The sequence below is a fragment of the Thunnus maccoyii genome, chromosome 11 (assembly GCF_910596095.1).
Source record: "Thunnus maccoyii chromosome 11, fThuMac1.1, whole genome shotgun sequence".
Taxonomy (NCBI): domain Eukaryota; kingdom Metazoa; phylum Chordata; class Actinopteri; order Scombriformes; family Scombridae; genus Thunnus; species Thunnus maccoyii.
In genome coordinates, this window is record NC_056543.1 from 17,419,484 (window position 1) to 17,433,701 (window position 14,218).

A 14,218-nucleotide genomic window follows, 5' to 3' on the forward strand; every position below is an offset into this window, starting at 1 on the left:
TAAGCATGTGGGCCTGTCTGTGATTAAGAGTGCACACTGAATTGACAATTTACATGCTCAGTCTCAACACAGATAATTTGCCACATAGACAAACATTTTCAGGCGTGACTGAACAAAATGTAGGACACACTGAACATGTTAATGGACATAATAAACTGGATGCCTGCCGTGGATAGGAAGTGCTGGGAAACACAGTCGCTACAGATGGAGTCACTGTGCAAGTCGAAGGCAGAAAGACTTCAAACCGGGCACCAGAGCAGGCTCCTGCGGCTGGAATCCACGTCTGTACTCCCACAAACATCCAACTCTTCATTAGGACTATCCGCTGTGAGAAACCTGGGAACTTAAAAGGATTAGGGACACCGCACAGAATCCGCGGGTGAGTGTCAATGCCAACTTTTATTAGTAAAGCGCGATGTGATCAATAATCTAAGCAGATTCGCCTCCTTGTGAAGGGATGCTTAGTTTTGTGGAAAAAGCAAGCAGGACCATGTGCGTCTTCAGCTTCTCTTTGGTGTTCACATTCATTAGTTTTCGGTCTAACTATGTGCAAGATGTGGCGTTTTTCCTCAGAGAGCCTGATTAGATGCGGTGGGCTGTGTGTGGTGTATAAGCGCGTTCCTCCGTTATTTGTAACCCAGCAACTGTCCCAGTGAATAACCAGCTGAACAAATCCTATTGACACCATTATTCAATCAGAGGAACTCAGTGGACAACTCAAGTTTTCAATATTCCTCAAGACTGCAAACTTAGTGTTTTTATCAACAGCTTGGATATTCAGCACGTGGTTAGTGGGAAACTATATCTTAAAAGTTTCACAAGCTACAAGGTAAACAGTGCCAACGTCAAACGTGCTTGACTGGATTGCCGATGTAACGTTGATTTGTGTTTCAGGTATGGATTATGACACGCAGAAATCCTCTCTGCGCAAGCGCACCAGGACGTCTCCTCCCTCTACCTGAGAGGAGCGCACCTGGATCCAACGAGACGGAAGTTTTGTGAAGTACAAATCCTTTTTTTTTTGTTTTCACGGAAAACAAGACTTCTTTGGAGTTGGTGAAACAAAAGAGGGGTCTCCGATCAAAGAAGAGAGGATGCCATTCGTTGGGTTTTACAACAGTTTGAAGAGGCTTTCTAACATGAATCTGTAGTTCAGCGGCTCATATGGTACGTGGTCTTTTTCTCTGAAGGAATCCGGATCAGTGGTTGTTTGCTGATTTATGCGATTGTGAATTTGTTATGTGATTTGTAGATAGCAGCACTTTTAACTCCACCAAGAGCTTCCACGTAGAGTTACAACAGATTAAAAAGTTGTTTAAAATACAAGATGTAAACGTGGTGACATGGCAATAATGTATCCCCATGTTGCCTGTATTTTTTTCTGAAACTTTAAGGTATTTAAAAAATGTGATAACTACTTTACTGGTTGCTAATCATCAATGAACATCTGACTGTATTCATTTATTTATTGTAGCTGAAACTCAGTCTAAAACCAGCCTGCCTCTCCATTCAAGAAGAATGACAGCTCTCCGCAGAGTGCTCCGAAGGCGACTGCACCCACTTAAACTGGTGATAGTGGCCCTTGTCTTTGTCACATTTGTGTTCTTCATACAATGGGAAGTGGGGAGCCAAAGTCCAGAGGAGGACCCGTGGCTGAAGGAGATTGCAGTGAAGCGGGATGCCATGCTGGGCATGGTGATGGGAGCAGTCAATAACTTCAGGGATGCAATGCCAAAGATGCAGATCAGAGCCCCTGTACGTCAGCAGGACAATGCAGAGAGCATGTCCTGTCTGCCGGGTCACTACACTGCTGCTGAGCTCAGGCCAGCCCTGGAGCGACCACCTCAGAACCCTCTTGCTCCTGGAGCCGCTGGGAAGCCCTTCAACACAGACTCACTGAGCCCCGTGGAGCAGAAAGAAAAGGAGAAGGGTGAAGAGAAACACTGCTTTAACCTCTATGCCAGCGACCGCATCTCCTTGAGCAGAGACCTGGGTGCAGACACAAGACCACCAGAGTATGTTGGCTGATACAATCTTTATGCTGTTGATAAACCTGTAAAGAAAAACTCATGTTTACCAAAATTTTCCCTCAAAATTTGCAAAAAAGAGCAGAAAGACCATGGTGTTAGTGATCATAATTAACCAAATAATGTTCAATTTATTTTCCAATTCATTTTGATTCACAAACATCATGTGATTGCACCACCTAGTGGGTGTAAAAGCAGCCTTGGTGCTGTACAAGAAGAACTCTAAGTTACATATTGGGCCAATACACCAATCTATTTAGTTAAGGGAAATGACACACTGAAAGATTCCCACATAGATTAGTGTAATATAGATGGGGTAATACAAAACGGGCTGTCTAACTCAAACAAATTCAACATATTTGCTTTTTGCAACTGGGGGAAGTCTCAGGCAGAAACCTCAGAGATGATTGTTCTGACTGAGACTTTGTTTCAGCATGCCTGCCCAGTTACTGTGGCCAGTTCAGGAAGAAGCACAGTTATGTTTGGCTAATTACACTACATCCAACTACGTTTAAGTCCAAGTACATGTCAGTACATAGTCAGTACATGACACAGACATAAAGCCTATCCATGTACTGGCTATCTTATTAGGGGGAATTACAAAGTCTCTCCCACTCAGATATGGCAGGTATTTCAAAAGGCTGCCACACATGCAGTGGCACAGCTGAAATGGACACCCCACAGGGGAGAGTCTGCAGATGTAATAACTAGACTATTGTGCCACTCAGTAACTATACAGGACAGTTAGATCTTTGTGCTCTTTTTCCTTCTTGCTGCAGATGTATTGAGCAAACCTTCAAGCGATGCCCCCCTTTGCCGACCACCAGCGTGATAATTGTGTTTCACAATGAGGCTTGGAGCACTCTGCTAAGGACAGTGTACAGTGTTCTCCACACCTCCCCTGCCATTCTCCTCAAGGAGATCATCCTTGTGGACGACGCCAGCGTAGATGGTAAAACTCAAAAGGGCCCTTCAGGACCGCCCTGCTCTCTTTTGGATTCGATTTCATGCAGCGTGTTGGGTGGGCAGCTCTTTGGTGTGCCACAAAACTTGCAGAGAGGAGCTCCTGAAGTGGGTTACAGGAAGAGAGGGGCTGCTAGTGAATACTTTCCTAAGAGGAATTAGCAGTAGTTGTGCTTAGACATGAGTCAGACGTAACTCTTGTAAACAGGTCTGATACATAGGAAAAAACAAAACCCTGGAAAGGAGAGAGGTTTTAGGAAATGCAATCCATCTGACACTCTAAATTCAGTTATTTGTTGGGAGGAGGCCACAGATGAAGCCCTGCTGTACAACAATATAAGTTGTGCAGAAACTGGTCAGACAGACTTGACAGCCAGCCATGTTGAAGATGAAAGGAAGACAGCTTTGTCCTTTTTTCATCTGTTTGAGTTTTGCCTCCCTGGCTAAGGACTGTGAATATTTAATCTATTTGCCACCTCAACAATCACTGAGCCTTTATTTTAGGAATGTGTTCATATGAAACTGTTTATATAAGACCATGTGCAACATTTACTCTTATATTATGTCATCTGATTTTTCATAATGTTCTCTTCAACCTCTGTAACTTTATGTCTCATGTGTATCCCATACTTTCAGACGTGTTAAAGGATGAGCTGGATGAGTATTTGAAGCAGCTGAGCATTGTTCGAGTTGTCCGCCAACGAGAAAGGAAAGGACTCATCACTGCTCGGCTGCTGGGTGCCTCTGTGGCCACCGGTGATACACTCACCTTTCTAGACGCCCACTGTTAGTCAACACCGCTTACATCACTCACACATTAAAACTGGTTGCATTAACAGTCTACAGTGAACTGTTTAGTGGTTGTTGTTAAGAAAAATGGTGTGATGCAATGTCCTACCTGTTGTGTGTCAACAGGTGAATGTTTTAATGGATGGCTGGAACCTCTGCTGGCCAGGATAGCAGAGAACTCCACTGCAGTAGTCAGTCCTGATATAACTACTATTGATCTCAATACCTTTGAGTTCATGAAACCGTCCCCATACGGCCAGAACCACAACCGAGGCAACTTTGACTGGGGCTTGTCGTTTGGCTGGGAGAGCCTCCCAGATCATGAGAAACAAAGGAGGAGGGATGAAACATACCCTATAAAGTAAGAAAATAGCGTGCATGAATATAGAATATTAAAGTCATATGAACTCTGTCGAAACCTTTAACCAATTTTCTCTACAGGACTCCCACTTTTGCTGGTGGGCTCTTCTCCATCTCAAAGGAATATTTCTACCATATTGGAAGCTATGATGAGGAAATGGAAATCTGGGGCGGTGAGAATATTGAAATGTCTTTCAGGGTAAGACATTACTAAGCTGTCATTCTGGATGTTCAGCAGTCTTGTCATCACTTAGCCCTTTTGCCCTTTGAAACTAGTATGTACTTAGTATGCAAATGGTATCCTAAGGTGTGTCTAACTGTGTGTCATTATCCATCTGCTTTTGTTGACTGACCAACATCCTGCAGGTGTGGCAGTGCGGGGGACAGCTGGAGATAATCCCTTGCTCTATTGTCGGCCATGTTTTCCGCACTAAGAGCCCCCACACCTTCCCCAAGGGCACGCAAGTGATTGTTCGTAACCAGGTACGGCTGGCCGAGGTCTGGATGGACGACTACAAGGAGATTTTCTACCGTCGTAATCAGCAAGCTGCACAAATGGCCAAAGATGTATGTACTGCTTCTGACTTAAACACATCACTGAAATACTGTACGTTTTTTATCCTCGTGATTTTTATAAATCCAACAACCAGCTGTAAGTCTGAAGTGGGGGGAAAAGCACAGAATTAGACTTTTACTGGATAGCATGTCACTAGTGTAATTCTCCAAGCATGAATACTGTAGACTTCTTTGAAATGGAGAGAAGGAGATCATTTAGTTGAGAAGTCTCACTTGAGGCTATTAGGCTAAAAGCTGTTAACCGACAGAGAAAAAAGGGGTCTGAAGGAAGTTGGTTCTAGTAAATGACACAGGCTCTCAGCGTTTCCCGACGTGGTCTCATAGGTGCCATAAAGAGTTCCCTTAGGCTATACCTCACAGAGCGAGCCAGTCCTCTCCTGCTGGCTTCAAACAGACATGTCGTCGTCAACAGCTTCAAGGAGTCCACTCTAGTAGCAATCAGTGTGCACTAGTGTGAGTAGCATCCTCATCATACCACTAAGTGCTCTCATTATTCAGGAGCACGAGATGCCCACAAATCCTTTCAAATGTGGTGTTAATGTCTCAGTTTAAAAAGAACAGCACTTGTCTGTGACATTTTTACAATTAGTTAATTTGTTAAACAAGCTGTCATTAGAGCACTGATACATGGTCATCAACTTTAGAAGACTAAAGTGATGATAATATTCATAGTCAAATAAAATAATTTCCAAAGTGGAATACTCCTATTTTCCTGTTTGTTTTTGCAATTGCAAAGTCATATTTTTAAATTTTTTTGAATGACAATTCAGAGCATGGCTCTATGTGTGACCATGTTGGTCAGTTGGTCCATCACTTTGGTCCATACTTGAATATCTCAGCAACTATTGGATGGATTGCCATAAAATTTGGTACAGACATTCATGGCGTCCATAAGAAGTCGTAATGAATTTGGTGATTTTTGCGTTTACTTTCTTCACCAGCAGGTCAAAATGTTCACTTAGTCTGTGTAATATCTCCACATTTATTTCGATGGATTGGCTGAAAATTTTGTACAGAAATTCATGGTTCCCAGATGATGAAGTCTAATCACTGTGTTGATCCCCTGACTTTTCCTTTAGTGCCGCTATGAAGTTTGGCATTTTTTGGTTTTAGTGAAATGTCTCAACTAGTATTGGATGGATTACCATGAAATTTGGGAGATTCATGGTTCCCTCAGGATGAATTCTTATAACTTTAGTGATCCTTTAACTTTTCATCTAGCGCCACTATCACGTCAAAATTTTAACTTTTTAGCTCCATTACATTGGTTTATAATGAAATGCCTGCAAAATCAATGACATTCCCATCATTCTCAGCTGTACCAAGTTTAGTGCTTATTAGCAAATATCAGCAAGGTAACATGCTAAACTAACATTAAACTGAAATCATACCTGCTAGCATCAGCATCTTAGCATTGTCATGTGCATGTTAGCATGCTGGCATAAGCATTTAGCTCAACTGCTGTGCCTAAGTACAGCTTCACAAAGCTGCTAGCATGACTGTACATTCCTTGTGTTATTAGTATCCAGCAATGACGAACAATGAAAAATAACTGCTTTGCTCTCCTGCCTGTCATTGTTTTAACAGAGGACCTTTGGAGATATCTCTAAACGCATGGACCTCCGTGCGCGGCTGCAGTGCAAGAGCTTCTCCTGGTATTTGAAGAACGTCTATCCAGAGGTCTTCTTGCCTGATCTCAACCCATTCCGCTTTGGCTCAGTAAGATTACACACCCCACCACCAGCTCTCCTCTTTCCAAACCTCAGAGCTCTGTCTAGCCACTGAGGGTTTCCACTTAGGATCTCCAGAGGGTACTGAGCAGTTCCAATTTGACACCACTGAAAGCACTCCAGGGACTAAAGTTGTTTGAACAGCTTGCAGTGGATGTTAGCTTTTCATTTTGATTCCTCTCACAGCTTTGCCCTTTCCTTCTCTTTCTCTGTAGGTGAAAAATGTGGGCAAAGACTCATGTCTGGATGCTGGAGAGAACAATGAGGGGGGGAAACAGCTGATCATGTACCCATGTCATGGACAGGGAGGAAACCAGGTCAGTAAGAAAATGCTGGCTATTTCTGATTGACAAAAAATGTGATTCAGATTAATCACAGCGGTTGATGGCATTTCTCCTTTTTCCCCATGCTGTAGTATTTTGAGTACTCCACACATCATGAGATTAGACACAATATTCAGAAGGAGCTGTGTTTGCACGGGGCAGAGGGGGCTGTGAAGCTGGAGGACTGCCAGTATAAAGGCAGGAACACATTTGTAGGAGCAGAACAAAAATGGGAATTGAAGGATGTAAGTGTGGTCTTTTGCTTTTTCTGTGAACTAATTTTGGATTTCAGATTTCTTTTCATGAAAGTAATAGTTTTGTCTTTTTCTTCATTTAGAACCAGTTATTCTTCATCCCAGGATGGAACATGTGTCTGAGTGCCCGTCATGAGCATCCCTCTCTGGCCCTCTGCAACCCCTCAGACAGATACCAGCTCTGGTCCTTCGTCTGAGTGTGCAAACTACCATTTTATACTATACTGTATGCAGTTAACATGCAGGGGTTTTAGGTTACTGACTACATTGAGTTTTAATTTATTTTTATACATAGAAGAACTGAACTGCTGCTGCTGGAAAGTTTGGACGTTGGGAGAAACCACAGTGTGCCACTGCTGGAAGGAAGCATTGAAACTATGCTCCCAGTCAGACTGTGAACTGAGATTCTTGGAACAATGAAGATGCACTGTGTTGGCAAGTGCCTCTTTTGTGTTTGAGGTGTTTTCACTACTCCTAGTCTACACAACCAATGCTTGCAGTATTAAGTATTCAAAAACAAAATTGAATATTTTCCAGTGAGACATAAATCTAAAACAAAACAAATCAGTGAAAATCGTACTTAACATATCAATCATGGACATTATAAAGAGGTTCAATCCCAAATGTTGTGCACCAAAGAGACTGTAAGTGAAAACCTGAAACACAAGTATGATATGCATCGTCCTTTAAAATATTTTTTTTATAATGCAAGACTTCTTATTTGGCTCCGTCCAGTGCCTTGGATGTAATTTTATTCTAGCTGGGAAAAGCGGTGGGGTTATGCTAGTGGAATGGGTGGTGGTGTGTTGGGGTTGTTGCAGTTTTCTGTTGATGCAGAATAGCAGCCTTTACAGTGTTGCAACCTTCAGATTAGGGTTATAGTTAATACACTTTTATTTAAGTAAGTTCTGGGAGTAATTTTTTTTCTTCAAACTCTTCAGACCAGAAAACTTTTGCAGTACAAAGGTTTTATATTTCCTACAGCGACATTAAGAATGAAGATTGATCATTTTAAAAACTAGTTTGGATGTATATGTCAAGCATGAATTACATACAATTAATTGGAACACCAGACATAAAGTGTTTGTTTCAAATTCTTATGACAGTAGTGGAAGTGACAGCATTATTGAAGATTAAAATGCATTTTTTTTACCTACAGTTCATTCTTTATGAGCAACATAAATGCAGTATGATTTGTACGACTCTTCAAATCTCTTAATTGCTGCGGTCTTTACCAACATTATAAAAAGATGATGTTTTGGTGTTTGTCAAAAGGGAACTTTTCATGTAAAATGGATACACCCAAGGGACTCTATTTATTGATCAAAAGCATTTGCAGTGAGGTGTCTAAAAAGCTCCCTCTACATCTAAACAGGAGTTCAATAATGCTTTTCTGGTGCAGGCACTAGTGTTTAGATCACAGTGGAATATTGTAAATGACTTTATGTTTGTGACTAGAACAGATCGAATGTGTGTGTTTGCCTGAAATGGAAATGGTCTTGTGTTAAGAGTGCCTTGGTATTAAGATGTCTTATTTTGAGTTCAATAAATGCAGTTGGTTAGTGCTGAGATCCTCTTTGCCTCAGTTCTCCCTGTGATCTGCAGAGGGCGCCTTGCACTTAGAAATAACTGAACTGTATGTATACTGTTGATTTTACTGGCACAAGGTGGTCTGTCAGTGACAATCTCAATACTGTTGCATGATGTGTGCATAAATATAGGAACATTACATTATATGAGCTTAAGATCAAAAGAGCAAAGATTTATTACATTTATTTCAAAATCATGTTAAAAATTAAACGACTGAAAATGATGTTGGCCCTATCTACAGTTGGAAACCAAACACATGGAGAAAAAAAAATTGTACCATTTTTGTGCAAAACATATGCATTTCACAGAATATGAAAGAATTAAATAAATCAGGCACATGAAGCTTTACAACTCACAACCAGCATGGAACAAAAGACAATTTTAAGATAGTGAAGCAATTTACTCAATACAGACTTTTAGTAAACCACAATAAATACACATTTCAATATATCATTCATAATAAATACTGGAAAATAAAGTCAAACACAGGATTCTTAACTGGATGCAGTGTCATTGTATTTAGCCTTTCTCACACTGTATGCTTTGGCACAATTAATTGGTACTATAGGCCATGTTGATGCCACTGATTGCCTGAAAGCAGTCTGCACACTTCTTTTGTACCACTGAGGTGGCATGAGAGGTCCGAGCTACTCGACAGCCGCACAGAAACCACCAAAATTCCAGTAGTGACCTCTTCTGATTATAATGAATGGGCAGATATCTGTATTCATGCAGGAGCAAAAGAGCACTTTTGCAATTAAATTAGTATTATTCACTAAATCATTGCAGCCTCCCAGTTGTTGAGCAGTCACTTTAAATTTCTTTTGTGTCAGTGATTTTATAAAGATGAGGTTATTTACAGATTTTTTGGTAAACAATTTCTTCACATCTGGCTGTTAAGTCATTTTTGATGGCTCATAGGACTCCTATTCATATTGTGTAGCTGTTAATTACTGATATGAATCATTTTTGATAATAAGCTTTGATTGTCAACCTTGAACATTTGTTTCACTCACATACAATTACTGTGGCATATGAAGACTTTATGAAACTAACTGTGCTTTTTAAGTACAATATTGATTACTGTGACAATCAATCAAAAGCAATCTCAGTCCACTTTACTGAGGGTCCTCTCTAAAAGAAAATTACATGTAAATAACCCTCAAACTATTGCACTTAACACTTCAATAGAACAAATCAGCATCATTCTTCGATCCACATAAATAAACATCTTAATTATTAGACAGTGGAATGTAGCTTATACTGCATTCAAAAGCAGAAATCTCATAACCAGCTACTTTAGGAAATACTGACACATTATTCAGGATCATCATTTTTTTCTGCAATACATATAATTTAATGGAAAGCTGCTTTCCAAATGAAGCCTATTATGTAAATTTAATGATGAAGATAGTGTTCTATTGTCTACGAGGAATCATAGAGCTTCTCATACTTTCCGAGATATGTCAAAGTGCTACTTCATTAATATCCCTGTATCAACAAAATGCTTCAAAGAATAAATCTTCATTTGTAGTGACACTTCATTATCATGTTATTCTAAGAGTGAACAGTGGGGGGAAGAAAAACACATGAGGGGCCACATTTTTCCACCGTTCAAGTATTAATCAGTTTAAACCAACTGCATGCCACTGGACCCCTACACATGAGTGCAAAAGGCTGCGAAGTCTGACCTTTTATGTTATTGTTATTGTATTCCAAACATACAAATAAGAATTCAGGCTTTTTTCATGCTTTTCAAAACCATAGAAAAGCATATAATAGTGACAAAAAAGAAGAAGAGATGTGTACATTATGTATACAACACATTTTTTTATATAAAACAATGGCAATCATTTTTTTCCCTAAATGTTACTGGGATTCCCAAAACTGCATGCGTATTGTTATCAAAACTTTTACAATATATACGTATACACATAATTCCAAAACAATAAATAAACTGACAATAAACCATTTTTGCACATTTGACACATATAGTAGACATAGAAAAGTTCCATCTACAGTACAATATCTCCTTAAAACTAGAACTTTACATCTGAAATTACAAGATACATTGCACAGCATGACATAACCGATGTTTTTGATCTTTCAATCTTGCAGTTCAGCACACACCGTAGTGGAGAAACCTCAAAGAATGAACAATTCCTCAAAAACATTTCCATCATGAGGCCATGGCTTTATAGTTACAGATGAAAATGTACTGCGGTGCTGTAAATTGCTTTGAAATTTAAGGTCAGATGATGCAAAAAGGCCATGAATATGTTCCCTTAAAATACCACTTGGTCAGGCTTGTTCTCAAGTAAAGATGCAATCATGAAAGAACACTTTAAAAACAAGAGGCCCACTAAATGGCTGTGACCTCGGGGCAATGATCAGGTAAAGGGAGATTCTTGGTACTGTTCGCTAGTAAGGTCAGGTCAGAATGGCCATTAACAGTGGATTCTTCCTGTGGCTGTTCAGCTGTCATACAAGAGCTGCTGTAGGAACCCTGGGTGTTATTGTTCATGTAGTTTTGTAACTGTGTCTGGCTCTGGTTTTCCGGCTGCTCGACAAAAGCTGCTTTAGACATCACCTTCTTCTCCTGCTCAGGTGTGTAGCAGGTCAAGGAGGTGGCTGGAGCAGCACTGGTCAGGGTAAAATGGTGATTAGCTGTGTATTGTTCCTCAGCCTGATTAGGGTAGTCCGTGTACTGCTCAGCAGTCATGCTGAAGGGTCCCTGGGCCAGGCTACCGTTGGTCGCGCTGACTGGATCTTGGAATGCTAAGGCTTCCCCGTAGGGTTCACTGGGTTGGCTTGTTTGGCCATTGGAGGCGGCACTGGAGCTCCCTAGCTGATAGTACTCAGCTGAGGAGGAGTTCATTAAATAAGAGTTTCCGTTCATATGGTTGTCATGTGCCACTGAGCCGTCATTGTAACACAGCACAGAGGACAAAGGGACCACCTTAGTGTGAGACACTGATGGGGTTGTCATGTCATCCTCAAAGTTCTCAGACTTCTCCTCATCCTCATCGTCTTCCTCCTCGTCCTCAGAGTCGCTGTTGGCTAAGCTCTGAGTGCTGGAGTCAGACAGTCCGCTGAAAACGCTGCTGCTATCCTCGTCTTCGTCATCTTCTTCATTCTCCTCCTCTTCCTCCTCGTCGTCTTCTTCGTCGTCGTCTTCCTCGTCTAGAGGCTCCTCCATCTCGTCTGCAGTCTGCAGGTGCATGCCGGCTGTCTGTGGGACAGCGTCTGACAAAGAGTACTCCAACCTGTGCTGAGTCTGAACGAGAGGGTTTCCGCCTCCCATGTCGTTAGTTTCACCGCGGTAACCGTTGCTGGGGGAGGCTTGCTGCTGCTCACGGCTCTTCTCCAGTTCCAGCTTCATTATGGTGTGCAAGAAATGGGTCCGAACACGGATGGGGTTAAACTCCACTCTCCCAGTTGAATTGCTGCAGCCCTCTTTTGTGCAGCCACATGGAAATGACATACGGTCCACCTAAAGAAACCATAGCATTTACTATGCAAGTCATTTTATTTTCAGTGGATGGACTATGTAGTGTGATATTGACATGATTATATGTAAAAACATCAACATAGGTCATCCTTTAATGTCCTGTATCAATTATTGATCCCTGCACCTTCTTTTTAAATGTACAGTATGTTTTCCTGTTTACAAGTAAAAAGATAGAACATTGAATGCATGTCATGGGATTTACCTGGCACTTGATTCCTGCGTTGCTGCAGGCGCAGGTCTCTGGGTCACAGAAGACTCTGCAATCACAGCCACAATCCTCTCTGGACATCCGGATGGCTCGCAATTCGTGTTTCTCTTCCACGTCAATCTTCTTTACCCCGGAGGACCGAAGCAGTGCCCGACGCTTTTTAGTGGTAAGAGGCTGCAGGAAGAAGTACTCGTCCACCTCTGTGTTGTCCAGATCGATGTCATCATCAGATATGTCCTCTGCCGTGAGCGTGTTGGCCTCTTCAGACTCTACTGTGCCATTCTTAGTCAGCTGAAAAGAAGAAGGAATCATAACCAAGTGTTTTTTTTTTTTTTACGAAAGCAGGGAAATAATGAGCTAATCACAGTTACAAAGTGGTTCTTCAAACAAAGAATCCTAATCTTACAGACCAAAGTCATTTCAAATTCCTTATATCTGATAGGCCTACATAATGCTTATAAAATCCTTTGTACAGCAAGACTGATAACAACAATTGTATTCAGGCACAGATTGCAAATCATTTACCTTGAGTTTGATTGAGTTGAGTTTCTCCTCCTTCAGGTGGTCTCTGAGCATGTCTCTGTGGATCCTCTCCTGTTCCAGGGCAAATTCTCCCAGGGAGTACTGCCTGACCCAGCTGTGCCTGTTGGACATGCCCAGCGTGCTGCCACCCTGGCTAGGCACGCTGGTGAAACCCTGCCGCCGGCTGAAGTAGTACACCGTCACTTTCTCAAAATGCACCCGCCTTGTCCTCAACCGCTTCTCCCTCTTCAGTATTGAGTCAGCTGCAAAGGAAGACGGCAAAGACATCTTGTCATCTTGGTTGTAAACTGTTTTTGATAACTCATTAATCTCATATGGAAAGAATTAAAGCTCCATTCTGTGCATCGTTGCACCAAGAAAACATTCGGCATCGTTTTTTAAAATCATTTATATGTACTGTCATGTTGGAGTAGAACAGTTTTAAAGCCATGTAAAGTCTTGTAAGATAAGTGACATCTTTATGGCAAAATGTGTGACACTGATTTCCTTAGAGTGTTGTCCTTAAATGCCTGAAATATGAGAAATTCTTTCTTGCCAGCTTTACAGCGAGCTTCTACGTATCTTGGAGCACAGCTTCGTAGGGAAGGATTTCATCACATATCTGTGCTTCCGCTTGGCATGCAAGTCCTCAGTGTGTCTTTTTAAGGAGAGTTCTCCGAAAGGGAGGGACAGAGAGGAGGGCAACGGTGGAGCATAAATAATCCCCTGCCTGGCCCTGAGATGAAGAGCGCTCGTTCACGGAAGCAGCGTTCCCAGCGCTCACCCCGTATCAGACAGACAGGACAAATAGAAACCATCTGGTTCCAACAGCTCTGTACCCCACGCAAAAGGGACAATACATTTCATTACAGATGTAGAGCTGTCAGACTGAGCGTACGGAGCAGAGCAGAGTTTCATGCAAAACAGCTATCAGCTCGTGTTTGGTGTCAAAACAGTTAACAGATGTTTTGTTCTATATAATCAGCTTCCGTTTTTAGATGTCTATATTAAAACAGCACCTCATAGGTATTTTTCAGTTTCGCAAGCTGTAATTGGTTTAATGTTCCTTTACCCTTTAAAGACTCCAAGAACCAGACCTGACTGTTTCGCACGCTCTAAAAAAACAAACACATTACAGATGTTTTTCCTCCTCTCTCTAACACAACAGCATAGGATGTAAAACCACTCAGGACATAATTGTTTTATCTCTCTCGCTCTCTCTCTCTCTCTCTCTCTGTCTCTCTCACCAAGACAGTCAATCAGTGTACACGCACATGTCAATTCACAGGAGGGCACTCTTCATAGCGCACCGCTCCCTTGTCGCTGTTAGCTGTCCTCCTCGAGCTCCCAGCTACCAGCAGCTGC

At 41.7% G+C, this 14,218-nt stretch overlaps 2 protein-coding genes across 5 annotated transcripts in view; one reads left to right on the plus strand and one right to left on the minus strand.

The window, feature by feature from the left end:
• galnt3 (UDP-N-acetyl-alpha-D-galactosamine:polypeptide N-acetylgalactosaminyltransferase 3 (GalNAc-T3)) lies at nucleotides 1–8,591 on the plus strand. Of its 2 annotated transcripts, none has more exons than XM_042425609.1 (12): nucleotides 1–379; nucleotides 895–1,167; nucleotides 1,475–2,015; nucleotides 2,807–2,979; nucleotides 3,627–3,776; nucleotides 3,906–4,140; nucleotides 4,221–4,338; nucleotides 4,506–4,706; nucleotides 6,303–6,434; nucleotides 6,661–6,762; nucleotides 6,861–7,013; nucleotides 7,106–8,591. In XM_042425609.1, exons 3-12 carry the CDS (start codon nucleotides 1,519–1,521, stop codon nucleotides 7,217–7,219), a joined length of 1,875 nt encoding a protein of 624 aa, XP_042281543.1. In that variant the 5' UTR covers nucleotides 1–379; nucleotides 895–1,167; nucleotides 1,475–1,518; the 3' UTR covers nucleotides 7,220–8,591. The 2 variants fall into 2 exon arrangements, with proteins under 2 accessions (XP_042281543.1, XP_042281544.1); XM_042425610.1 differs by lacking the exon at nucleotides 1–379 and adding an exon at nucleotides 697–787.
• The window catches only part of csrnp3 (cysteine-serine-rich nuclear protein 3), a 24,688-nt gene continuing 18,388 nt past the window's right edge, over nucleotides 7,919–14,218 (minus strand). For all 3 annotated transcript variants that reach the window (XM_042425611.1, XM_042425613.1, XM_042425612.1), the window contains 3 exons: nucleotides 12,857–13,116; nucleotides 12,326–12,622; nucleotides 7,919–12,105 (listed from right to left, as the gene is read on the minus strand). In XM_042425611.1, the coding sequence (XP_042281545.1) occupies nucleotides 10,975–12,105; nucleotides 12,326–12,622; nucleotides 12,857–13,116 (1,688 nt within the window). In that variant the 3' untranslated portion in view covers nucleotides 7,919–10,974. The remainder of the gene's footprint in view (nucleotides 12,106–12,325; nucleotides 12,623–12,856; nucleotides 13,117–14,218) is intronic.